The sequence below is a fragment of the Gadus morhua genome, chromosome 9 (assembly GCF_902167405.1).
Source record: "Gadus morhua chromosome 9, gadMor3.0, whole genome shotgun sequence".
Lineage (NCBI taxonomy): Eukaryota > Metazoa > Chordata > Actinopteri > Gadiformes > Gadidae > Gadus > Gadus morhua.
Genome location: NC_044056.1, coordinates 11,519,008 through 11,532,496, shown reverse-complemented (window position 1 = coordinate 11,532,496; position 13,489 = coordinate 11,519,008). Strand labels below are relative to the sequence as shown.

The window sequence follows — 13,489 nt, the reverse complement described above, 5'->3', positions numbered from 1 at the left end:
GCGAAAACATGGTATCTGGTACCTGAAGTGGCTGCTTTTTTTAGTACCGCCTCACTCTAGGTTCCAAGCGAGCTGAGCCGATGCTAAAAGGTGACGTCGGCAGACGGCCGGCCACTGATTGGCCAGAGAGTGTGACGAAGTCACGAGAGCGACATGCCTTCTCTGACTCTCTTCTCTTTTGTGTCTGACAAAAAGCACCAGACCGAGCAGCACGAATACCATCGCATCGATGTCCTCCATTGTTGTTTTGTGGGTTATGTCCATGTGTGGGTTGCGTAGGTGTTGTTTGCGTCCCGTACAAAAATACGTCACGGCCCTTTCGCGCAGCCGACCCTGCCCACGTCCAGGAGGTACTATTTGCGGTGGAAAACGACCCGTGCTGCTACCGTGTCGAGTCGTGTCGAGTCGAGTCGAGTCGAGCTACATGTGCGGTGGAAAAGCGGCATTAGTGTCTTATTTATTTATTTATTTTAATAAGTTACTTATTTTATTTTAAACAAACATAATACCAAAGGTCAGAAGTTTTACAAGAATTTTGATGTTACAGCGTCATGACAGAGGGACTTGGTGTCTTTATTGGTGCTTGAAAGATGAACATATATTATTATATAATTAAATGCAAACCCCAGTGAATCATTTGCTCTTGTTTCTCTGTTTTGAGATTCACACAGACTTAGCAGTCTTGTTTAAAAGTTACAAATTGAGTTAATAAACTGAAGTTGGAAATTGTCTTTAAGTTGTTGCAGATGTTATCTCCGCCAATTCTATTAATCTAAATAAATAAATATTAGCAGGTTCTCAATAGTAGTTTATTTCAATTCAGGGAGGGCGCCTAGGGGGGAATGACAGAAAATTATTGAGAATCACTGTTCTAGAACATGTTGTAGGCCTACTTGTTGATTAGCTCACGTTGTTATGGCAATGAAAACGCCCTCAGCTGATAAAATAATGCCAGCTCTTTGTTTTTTACTGAAAATTAGCACCCTTTTTTTTGCATCAGAACAACAAGATTTTTTTGCATCAGAAGATTTATAAAAAATTATTGGTCCCTGAAAGTGCTAGTACATGTTGTACTTGTTGATTTTTTTGCATGAACATACATTAATAAAAATTTATGTTGATACAATTTATACAATTTTATTGGTCCATGAAACTGAGGTGACATAATTTAGTGCTGCCGAAAAAGTGGTACATTTCTCATATTATTGATCTAGTACATGTTGTACCAATGTGTTTCAGTAACTGTGTAAATAAAAAAAAGGGAAAATATGGTCATTTTTGAGTGAAACTTACACAAAGGAAATTTAATATACCGGTACCTCAAATTTGTATGTACAGTTCACATCCATGGATTATTCCTTCATCCAAACAGTCAACCTCCAGCTTTCCTCGTGAGTGCCCGGTTTGTTTAAATGATGTGGGCGCATTTGTCTGCGTAACACAAATACCCGGCGCATTTACTGACGCAAATGATAGTGCCGGTATTTTATCAACAGCGGCAGAAATCCACGTTTTCACGTTTTCGTCAAAATGATTCTTGACGAAATCTGGTGGGGACGCGTCCCCGGCGTAATTTCCATCCCTGCTGCATTGTCTCTGTGGAGACGGTGCAGAAACACCTCTACCCAAGCCACCCCTCCCCTGGAACCGCGGAGCCGTGGTATTTACAGAATGAAACCCAATAAACCGCCAATGTGTGTAGGGTCCGGGAAGGTAAATTGGGGTGCTAGCTCAAGCAGGCGATTAACCTCGGGCAGCGTAAACGCGCGGACCATGCTGCAAAAAAGGAGTGCATAAGACGGCATATTTGGCAGTGTAAAAATGCCTTATGAGAGAGAAAAGATAGATTGTTCTCCACATGCACGCTTCCTACTTATTGACGTCTTCTCACAGGTCTTCACCTAGCGCCACTTCACAGCTAGCTGCGGCTACCGCTGTAATGGCATGTTTAACGCTTTGGAAGTTGTTTTTCCTGTCTGTATCCCCAACAGTAGCCGTAAAAAAGTGTGTCATCTTTGGCAGCGTTGCCAAATACTAATTGGCGTCTTTTTCTATTTTTTCTTTTATTTGAGCTGCTTGGGTAACTTTATTTCATAACCCTTTTTCTAACCCTTAATTTTATTTTCACATTTAGACATGTCTTTCCTCGTTTCTGTTTTTGTACAAAAAGAAACATGATGATTTTCTTTCCACTATGGGGGACCCAAGCGTCCGCCTACCTATGCCTCTATCTTAAAACCGCCACTGCCAAAATGCCTATTCCCCACCCAGTGATATGATAGATCATAGAAAACTGCTTTGCGACGCAGATGATATATATTTTTTAAGTGCTCGTGCCGCCCCCCATGTGTCATGAAATAATGCCGCCCCGGGCGTCACTCAACCGCCATTGCTTAATACATACTGTACATTTCTTAGCACAACATAGACCGAAGTAATTACCATCTCCCTTAACAGAAAATCAAAAGGCTTTGATGCGAACATAAGCTAAGCTATTTGTCCTGATGCCTGTTGTTCAGTGCTACAGTGTGCTTGCCTGGTCTGCATCCTGGTTTTCTCAATTGTCTATTAGACACAAGGGTCTGGTATTCTACATCACTGGTCCCATTTTTTGTAATGTATAGCCATAATATGTGTAGGCCTACTTGCATTAGCAATTGCCATTTTTTCCGTTATTCATCTGACTTGCATAAAGATGCGAGTCTTTTGCAGGTGCAAGGTATACACTGACAGGACCACCCACATCACTCGTTTGGAGGCCTGAACACTATTGTTCTTTCCATACAACGTCATATTACTTATTATATTCACAGCAGATTCACTAACTAGGATGAGCAATGATAATTTTATGAATGAGTTTCATTCTATCCTATATTCTATATTTTTAAGATTAATCTGGCCGGTTTTCTTTCAGTTGCAATCCCAAAGTAAAGAATTGTTCTTTAAATTGTTAATTGGGGAGTAGACTTAAGCTGAAATATGTGCATATCCTCTATACTATTGAAGACTACAGTGCTGTATTGAACATAGAACCTTCTTCTCTCTGAAGAACATGTCTCTGGGCTCTGGAAGGACGCTGGTTTCTATGGCGACCGGTTCCTGAATGGTGTCCGTCCCTGTGATCAGAAACTGCCCCTTCTGCCCTCTGACTTCCCCCTCACTGGAAAGATGGGGAAGTTCTGCTACTTCCCTCCCACCAGACCTCGGCTCTGGAACTAGAACCGTAACCACAAATTCAACCCCTTTACTGATCAAGTTTGTTATTAACGTTTTTATCTTTGTGCACAGTGTGTGTTTATCCCGTGTAGATATCTAAAACGAAGGTAAACACACTTGTCCGGCACAACAGACCTGAACTTTAAAGAGCCGTGATCCACCCATGAGTTCCCAGCTGTCTGTCAGGTCCCCCACTGCCATCTTCATATCCTGTGTTTGTTCGTGATCCATAAAGGGAACCTCTCATGTGTTTGTTGGCAATCTAGAAAGGTAGCATTTTCCAGAGTGACTCCATGTCAGTGAAGGGAAAGCCAGCGCTGCCCTCTGTCGGCTGTACCTTGGCACCGCAGGCAGACTCAAACCCACAGCTATTCAGGTGGGAATTAGTTTCACAAATTAGACTTTACATTAATATAATGACATTGCGTCATATTGACCTTGAAACTCAGCTCAAACTAAATATAATTCCACTGGACTAGTGGTGTCATAAGAAGTGACGCTGCGGCTAGTAACTTTTGCAACATGTCTGAATGTTAAAATGAAAAGTTTCCTATATTCCCACTATATAAACCGGATTTTTTTTTTTTATTGAACATTTTATATATACATTTGTGTGCGTATGTTTTACTTGGAAGTGCATGGTTTTATTTGTGCTTTTCTCTACGGACAACTTGAGTTGTGCGTTTGGTGGATGCGCGATCTTGTTGTGGACGGCCCCTCAGTCAGCTCAGCGTCCCAGCAGACCTCGCGTGTTCAACGGCTCTCCGTCTGCTCACGGCCTGCTTACGGAGCTCACAAGGCGGGGAACTCCGGACCGGATCGGTCCGTTATACGGTGATAGTACAGGCAGTACACGCTGCTCCCGTCTCGGGTGAAGCGCACGGTCCGCGGAGGGCAGGGACGGAGCGCCGGGTGGAGCAGCACTTAACTCCGGCTGCACCGGGCAGACCTGCGGGGCAGCTCCCAGATGATGGAGCTCGAGTCGGCGAGCAGAACCGAGCTGGGGCCGCTGGGGGACCCGCTCCAGCCCCAGACCCCAAGCCGACATGAGAAGAGCCTCGGGTTGCTCACCACCAAATTCGTGACTTTGCTGCAGGAGGCGAAGGACGGCGTACTGGACCTCAAGGCGGTGAGAACGAGCCCATTGTTTGTTGTCAGCACGCGGATGTCATTTTTTGAACCTGTCCATTAGCATTGCGTTAGTACTTTAGCATTGCACTAGCACTTTAGCACGTTAGCATTGCTTTAGCACTTCAGCAATGCACTTGCACGGAAGTAATGCAGTAGCACCATAGAATTGCACAAACATTTTAGCATTGCATTAGCACTGTAGCATTGCTTTAGCACTTCAGCAATGCACTTCCACTCAAGTATGGCATTAGCACTGTAGCATTACATTAGCCTAGCCAGCAAGCCTATGAGCTGGCCGTGTGTCGGTTTGAATGGAGAGCCTCCCTTGTAACGTTTGGTTCTGTGGTGAACTCGACACTAGTGTGTATTTCAACACTAGTGAACAGGGGTCCAGAGGAAGACTTCCACATGCGCTCCTAAAATCAGCGGCAGGAGTTGGGGAAAGTTTCCTTTACCCGACCCCCCGCTGAGCCGAAGTTTACAAACTGGGTCATCTATTGTGGGGAACCGGTCGGGTGTTCACACATGAGCAGCTCTGCTGATCAGCTCCTGCTCACACATGAGCAGCTCTGCTGATCACTGATCAGTTTATTTTTCTCGGACCCTTCATGCGTCCTGTTCTGACGGACTAGGGTTGTTTTGTAACAGATTTTAATCTGGTATAACGAATATTTGCCAAGAGGCTTTTGCGTTGATGGTTCCCCGTGTTTTTGGGAACCTACTACACGTCATAGAGCCGCCCTTTAACCAGGGACATATTTGATCCCCTAAGTGGTATGGATAATTTAGGACACAATTAACCGGTCAGGTTTTTGAATTGACAACCCAGTCGTTTGAATCTACAATGAAACGTCAGACTTCCATTGGCTGACGTTTACTTTCGGTTTTGGTTTCACGGTTACTTATTCCCCCTGCACGTTACGCCTCATTCAGAGACTATTACCCTGACTGCTATATTTGAACAACAATCCAGACGGCATCAAAATGGATTTGGATAAGATGTAAGATAGTTTTGTTTGCCCTGTGGGGTGTCGTGACAGCAGCGTGACTCTTTATCGTGGTCAACTCACAGGCCGTCACTCAAACGAAACATCCCAAACTGTACATTTGTGGAAGAACTGAGATAAAATGTGAATCATTGTGACTCCACATCATGCTGTGTCACAATATATCGTTTGTAAAATGGGGGTTCAATATAAATAAGCGGTTAAACAAGGCATGAGCTGATTGGACCTTATCTGAACAGTCTCAGCAGAGGGATCCTATTGGATGACTGGAGTTATCAGTGACTGACATGTAGTTAAGGTTGGTCTGCTGAGCATTCAGATGTTACCCAAGGAGGGACCAGGAAGTCATTAGCAAAGAGACTTGCATTGAAATCCATCCATGTCATTAAGGAGCAGGTAGAGGTTAGACACTAGGGGGTCATCTTGCTCGCAGGTAGACTGCGGTTCAAACCAAGAACCTTTTACTACCAGTTGAAGTTGGTCACAACCAGACTATTGTACCATGCAGGGCTCCAGACTGCGAACAAAAGGTCGCATTTTGCAACCAAAATTTGAGTGTGCGACTGAATTTGACATCTTGTTGCCCATGTGCGACCAGTGAATTTGCCCTTTTTATTTTTTAGATTTTGACACGTTAAACGTGGAAGGGGCCCGTCAGTAAATCCGGAATCTGTAGCAGGCCAATGAGTGTGAGAACGATGGGGAATGGCCACTGTTAGTGGCTAATGTGTGGAGGGGGAGAGTCCTTGAGATCATCTAGCGCGCGTAAACGTCTGTGAGAAGGAGAAAGATTTGACAACCTGCTACGTGCATTTGAACAAAGAGCGAGCAAACTATTGACTCGTACTTCCGACCTTTGGCTAGTGTGCCAGTGCTAGGCAAGGCAAGGCAACTTTATTTATATAGCACTTTTCCTACACAAGGCAGACTCGAAGTGCTTCACATATAAACATTGTCATACAATAAAATAAAATAATACATAAGTAAAAGAAAACATATGCAAAGAAATGAGTAAAATAGAAAGTGCAATGTATTTAAGATCAGATCCACAGTCTCTCTGGTATCAGCGTCGGGATTCCAACCCGACCTAAAGGAACTTGGTACTTTCTCTGGGACTCCAACCCGGATTCTAGTAACCCTTATCCTTTTTCTCTGGTATTCAGAGCCCTGCACGGCTCTTTTGCAAACCCGTGCCCGTACCCGCAATACTAAAAACTGCATCCGACAGTAGCGCGAATTACATTCCGCACCCGACCAGACCCGCTATAAATTGATATAGACTCCCGACCCGAACCCATGCAGGGTTCGGGTGCCATAAAGGGCTTTTCACACGGGAGGTGTTTGTCGCGCCTGCTAATGCATTCTCAATGGAGAGGCAAGCGGGCAGGGATGAGGCATAGCGTCCTGTCAAGCGGCACGACGACAAGCGGGCGCACTCCCGTGCTCGTCGAACGCATGCATGCACACGTGGAAACCGTTGGGATAGATGGGAATCACAATAAATGTGATACTGAATTCGAAACGGCACAATGCATTTTCTGCATCTATTATCAAACTATTTATTAGTAATACAGTGACAATTAGGAGAAATGTGAATATTTGTTTGGCATGTTGATTTAAAGTGTGTCCTAAAATTTCTTGTTGTGCCCCTAAAGTTTTCAGTTGGGGGCCACAGTGCTCTTAGTGACAAGTGTTTGTCTGGAGCCCTGCCATGTACTGCTGGACTACACTGGAAGTGTGGAGGATAGCAGAGGCTGTGATCATGTGATCGTTCAGGGGATCATGTGATCAGGGGATAAAATGAGGGTGTGATTGGTGGATGGGATCGACCAATGAGCTGGTTGTATGTGTGGTTTTGTCGGTGGTCTGTGTGCAGGCGGCCGATACGCTGGCAGTCAGACAGAAGCGGCGTATCTATGACATCACCAACGTGCTTGAGGGCATCGGCCTCATCGAGAAGAAGTCCAAGAACAGTATCCAGTGGAAGTGAGTGTGTGTGTGTGTGGGTGTGTGTGTGTGTGTGTGTGTGTGTGTGTGTGTGTGTGTGTGTGTCTCACCACGTTTGTGTCCTCAGGGGTGTGGGTCCGGGCTGTAACACCCGGGAGATCGCGGACAAGTTGCTGGACCTGAAGGCAGAGCTGAAGGACCTGGCAGTGAGGGAACAGGAGCTGGACCAGCAGAGGGTCTGGGTTCAGCAGAGCATCAAGAACGTCACCGACGACTCGCACAACAGCCCATATCCTTCAGGGTCGCTGTGGCCCCTGGCCCCACCTCAGGCCCCTGGCCCCACCTCAGGCCCCTGGCCCCACTCCACCTCCTGGGTCTCTCTTACCCCTTTTCCACCACGTGGTTCCTGTGCTGCTTCGGAGCCCGTGCCAATCTTGAACCGCTTCTTGGCTTTTCCACATAAATAATCCTGGCTCCGGGCCACACCAACAGGTTCCAACTCCACGCTGGTCCGTCTAGTACTCAGTTAGCTTGATTCTAACGCGTTAATTTCAACGTCTTGACGTGTTGCTAGGACAACAAGGTTGTATTTTCTAACCCATCAACGTGGCTCTACTCTAGCCCTAAAGTCGGTGGAAAATCACGATGCTTCTTGGGGAGTTGGCTTTTAGAAACAACACGGAACCAGCACCTGCCCCGCACCAGCATAGGGTTGGCATTGGTCCTGGTACTAAAAGTACCAGGACATATCAGAGGTCCGACCAGGTCCAGTGGATGTTCACATTAGAACGGTAGAATCGCTTTAGGAGAGTAACAATCAAAGCGTTTTTAACCCGGTTTAGATTATTCGAATGTTGAGAGATATTGAATTATATTAAGAGAGATCTGCACGGAAAGCTTTTCTTAGGTGAGAACATGTTTTTACTTCCAACTGCTTTCGGTGAGAGTGAAGAGTGTAGGGGTGAGTGTATTTGATTGGCTTGAGTCTTTTAACAATGTAAGGCTGTGCCCACATTTGGTAAACAATGGCTGCCTCGCCGAGGTCAGACTGAGGTTCGTTATATGGGGGGGGTCTTGGGAGACTAGGTCAGGCAGACCGGATGACTCAGACCAGTGAACCCTGCCAACTCAGACCAGTGAACCCAGCTCCGGGGGGGTGACCTTTGAACCACCCGTTGGTCCACATTGTGTTGATGACTTTAACGCAGACATACAATGGCTTATGTTCGACACGAGGACCTCTGCGGCGCCTTCAAAGGTAAACACAACACACAGTCTACAGTAGGAACGCAACTTTATTGGTCTAGTTTTGCTCTGTTTAATTATCCCATTGTAAAGTGTGTTTTGTTAACAAACGTCAAACGTGTTGTGATTATGTTCATATCTGTATGTGATTATGATATTAATGATGCCCCCTCCTTCTGTCTGCAGGGGAAACTCTGCTGGCGATCCGGGCCCCCACCGGGACCCAGCTAGAGGTCCCCGTCCCCGAGCCTGTAAGTGTGTGTGTGTGCGTGCGTGCGTGCGTCCGTGCGTGCGCGCGCTGAGGTGTCCTTGTCCCCTAAGTGCAGGTGTAGCCCATCCGAGTAAGCAGGCAGGGGACTTTAACCCAATACCACGCTGCCACTTTAAAGGGATAACTCACCGGTGGAGATATGAAGGTTATATGAAGTAAATAATTCTATGTATTATAAATGGGCAAAAAAAAATTAAATCGGTTTATCCTGAGAAAAGGCAGAAAGTGTCTCTCTTGCTCAGAAGTAAGGACCCATGGCCCTAGTGTGAGCAAACTTTGTGTAAACATGTTCCCCTTGATACGTTGACTAGTTTAGACTTCTGCCCTCGTTTTTTCCAGTTCACTTTCTGGGTCCGGAAATATGTATCCAATAGCAAACTGTTCAGATGAGGCGTAAAGCCTGGGTGACAGGTTACACACATGGCCCCGTCGTCGCCAGATTCAGCCATTTATTCTAGAAGAAACTGGCATCGCTGAAATCCGCTGCAGCGCAGGGACTCTGTGTTAGTGTCTATAGGCGCACAGAGCAAACCGGCGCGCTCCTCGTCCTCGGCAACAGGCAAGGCTTGTTCAGCTGCAGCCGCAGCAGCCTTCTTTTTCTATTGGTGTCAATTCTTCCTGGCTGTATTCTGGCTCGTACTAATAGCCCTGAATGTCCAAATCCAACAATAGATTTTCAAAATCCACTTCGGCTGTTTGACATTGAAATTTTGTTCTCTATCTAAGCGGTGAAGAAAGATGGCGGAAATTGTGTTTACATCTCGTACTCGAGCTCCCGCCCCCCCTCATTCCTTATTGGTGGGCTCACAAATTTGCGGAACCAGTGTTTTGTAGTCCTCTGCCCTTCTAGCAGGCAAGCAAAGTTCTCCCAAGGTGACGTCTAACGCGTCATTTGACGTCATCTCGGGAAAAAATTAGATCAGGAAAGCTTGGCCAAGGGAAGACTGGGTTAGACTGGGTTAAAAACCTATAGCGATTTTATAATGATAGAACGCCGGTTCTGAATGGGTGAAGTATCCCTTTAAGCTTAAGTTCTAATAGACCCCAGACCCCTACTGAGGATGGAGCTGATATCTGATAATGCAGATATACTCTGCATTATGGCCCTGACTCACCATTCCGACTGCCGATCGTCGGCAGAAAAGGCAGTAGGACCGATTTGGTCATGGCGGATTCAACATGTGCAATCAGCAGAAAAGAACCCCGATGGCTTTAACGATGGTCGATCGTTCCAAAATATTAAAAATATTCCAAAATATTTTGGAAGCATAAAAAAAAAGAAGCTATGGTTGACTGTTTTGAGGTATATCTCCAGACTGTTTCCTTGTTTCCTAGATCCACAACGGGCCGAGGAAGTACCAGATCCGTCTGAAGAGCTCGTCCGGCCCCATCGAGGTGCTGCTGGTCAACAAGGACCCTAGCAGCCAGTCCCCTGTGGTCCTCCCCGTGCCCCCTCCCGAAGACGTCCTCCAGAACCTCCCGGCCCCCACAGCGCACGCACAGGTGGGTCTGTAGCCACCTCACAGGGGGGTTTGTAGCCACCTCACAGGGGGGTCTGTAGCCACCTCACTGGGGGGTCTGTAGCCACCTCACTGGGGGGTCTGTAGCCACCTCACTGGGGGGTCTGTAGCCACCTCACAGGTCCTCAACTGGGTTACCACACGGGTATCAAACACCTGTGATGTCTCCCAGCATGGATCCCCCTGTCTGCTGAAGGGATTGGAGTCTGATACATGGGTCGGCTGCTTTCCATGCTTATGTTGTGGAAGTATCGCGGTCTGCAAGATCAACTCAGTTTCCATCCAAAAGAAGAGTTAGACCATTCACATTGCTCCAGCGATCTGTAAGGGTCAAATCAAACTGAGGCGACGCTGCAGAATGAGATTCTTCCAACACGTGTGTGAAGCAACAAAAGTAATGTTGGAGGATATCTGAGTTTGACTGCTCCCACTGTGTACGGACTTTGAGGTTTTGTTGATTTTGTGATTTCTCTGTCCTGCTCTACAGATCACAAATTCTCCCTGTGCTGCCACGCCCACCCCAGCAGCCAATCAGACGGCCTCCACAGGTAGGAGACACGCCCCCACAGTGGCCCTATTTGCCAGACTCAGTCTAACGGCCCCAGTCTACCACCAGGTGTGAGTGATTAGTCATTACAAGCCATTTTAAAAAACCTTACCGCTTAAAAATAAAATATATTAATAAAATTAACATTTTTAAATTTACAGTTTGTAACCCTTTTGTAAGCCCCCTGTGTAGAGCATCCCTGATAGTTGTGTATGCCATGAAGGAGGTATGAGGTTGTAGTGAGCCTACCATCTCTTTCCAGACGCTAGCAAGACGTCACAACTCTCTGCAGCCCTTCCCACTGCGGTGACGTCATCGCCAAGCCAACAGCTCCAGTCCTCTGCCTCCCTGGATGGCTCCGCCCCCTCCTCTGGCTCCGCCCCCCACTCTGGCTCCGTCCTGTTTGAATCGATCAAGTCCGAGCCGTCTGATTGTGAGCAACGTTTGTGTATTAATAACCACTACAGTTTATAGCTCACACTCACGATTGTATGAAGTGGAGTAGTGAGAGAGGTGAAGAATAAGGTTTATGACCAGACAGGGGGATGTAGAACAGTTCTCATCACACGTCCTGTTCTCTTCTCCTAGTGTTGGACTTCCCTAAAGATCTCTCTGACATGTTCGACCCAACTAAAGGTAAGAATCCTACTACTGTGCTCCAAGTTGTGTTGTGAAAGGCAGCAAATTGAAATTGTTATTGTTGTGGCCATTTTAGTATTAGACCTCTCCTTTTTGTCTCTCTGTCTGTGTCTGTCTTTTTCTCTCTCTTGCTGTCTGACTAGATATCTCCCTCTATTAAGTATTAGGCTACTGGTTTGGGTTTAGACATCTCGGAGCTAACTCCATGTAACCGGTCCTCTCTGTCTTTCTACCAACCAGAAATCATGACTGGAGACCTGTTGGACGACCTGATGTCCTCAGAAGGTAGGTTCTCACTGTGTGTGTGTGTGTGTGTGTGTGTGTGTGTGTGTGTGTGTGTGTGTGTGTGTGTGTGTGTGTGTGTCCCCTAACCTCTCTGTGTGTGTGTTTGGTCTCCAGTGTTCTCCCCCCTGCTGCGTCTCTCTCCTCCGCCCGGTGACCACGACTACATCTACAACCTGGACGAAACGGAGGGCCTGTGTGACCTCTTCGACGTCCCCATCCTCAACCTCTGACCCCTGACCCCTGACCTCCGTCCCCTATGATGTCAGAGAACACATAGACTTTTTTTTTTTTTTTTTTTAACCCACGCACTCGTTGCCATGGAAGTTAATCACAGAAAGAAAAAAAAAAGTGTGTGTGTGTCAGAACTTCTCCCATCATCAATGTTTTAGAAACAGGACCTCTATTTTAAGTCAGGTACCATCAGAGGCCAGCAGCCCGTGTGACCACGGGCTGCTGGCCTCCCTCTCCAAACACACTGTCTTTATGTACATAGAGAATATATATTTTGTACTATCAGCATATGAGGCAAAAGTGGAATAATGTTCAAAGGCGAGAGAGCGAGGCAGGTGCTTCTGTAGAGGGTCTGAAGAACTGTTCCCAGTGCTGGGATCATGGTCCCAGTGCTAGGGGTGTGGGTCCAGGGTCCAGGGTTGGCCAAAGCGTTGCTATTTGCCAAATGAGGTGTTGCTTTATCCAAGGTAGTGAAGATAAGCTTGTTTTATCCTCCGCTGGTTTTAAGGCCCTGGGGGGGGGTGTGTTCAGCCGGAACGGGTCAGGCCTCACTGATGCTCGGACCGCAGTCTCCACTGGAGGCCAGCTGAATGATGCCGGCTAGCGGTCCAGCTTTAGCGCTCCAAGAGCAGTAGACCGGTCCCTCCCTCCACCCCACGACCCCTCAGCAGTCGACCTCCCCCAGTCCCTCTGACCCCCCCCCCCCCCCCCCCCCCCCTGCTCTCCTCGCCGGACTCCGTTGTGTGTTCTGAGCCTCCCACCTGAACGGCTGCTGTTTGTACGTAAAGCTTCTGGTTCCTAAGGACCGTGTGTATCAGGACATAAGGATCATGGATGTGCCTCCTGTGGATTTGTTGTTCTTTCCTTCTGCTGATGCTGTGACTCGGGTCCTGATGTCAACCAGTGTGCTACAGATTTCTTTTAGTTTGCATTTTTTCTGCTTGTAGAATCATCTATACATTTTATTCCAGTTCAAGTGATGTCGACGCCACATGACTGGCTTTAGGCTTCGTTTAAATCCCCCCCCCCATATGAAAGGTACAGCTGATGTCGTCGGTTTGTGTGAAAACGTACAAGCTGAATATTGTTTGACAACTTTTGTACTTTTCATGCTGTGAAACTAGTTTGCATTGAACCAGTTTTCAACTATTTTCCAACGCTGTGTATAACTGACTTGTATAGAATAGCATTTATTTTTATATACCTGCTAGCTTTATGGATATTGCCCATGCTCTGAATAATAAGTAGAAAGATGTATGAAACCGTTTTTTAACCCAGCAGGCTCTCATCACTGCACTTTACATCACGTTGGGACTGTCCTTAATACAGAGACCTTGAAAGCTTCTTCTGTCAGACTCTGGTCACACTCAGAACCCCGCCGCAGCGCCCCTACCAGGCCGCTAGTGGCACTTCACCTGAAACACAATAAATACTTTTTTACGCTCTATGC

At 46.8% G+C, this 13,489-nt stretch overlaps 1 protein-coding gene across 1 annotated transcript; it reads left to right on the top strand.

Moving 5' to 3' along the window:
• Positions 1-3,910: 3,910 nt before the first annotated feature.
• e2f4 (E2F transcription factor 4) lies at positions 3,911-13,486 on the top strand. The gene is made up of 11 exons (XM_030365289.1): positions 3,911-4,345; positions 7,231-7,340; positions 7,429-7,590; positions 8,516-8,559; positions 8,733-8,797; positions 10,153-10,320; positions 10,825-10,885; positions 11,147-11,317; positions 11,473-11,520; positions 11,764-11,808; positions 11,923-13,486. The coding sequence occupies exons 1-11, from the start codon at positions 4,184-4,186 to the stop codon at positions 12,036-12,038; spliced, it is 1,152 nt and encodes a 383-aa protein (XP_030221149.1). The 5' UTR covers positions 3,911-4,183; the 3' UTR covers positions 12,039-13,486.
• The last annotated feature ends 3 nt before the right edge of the window (positions 13,487-13,489 follow it).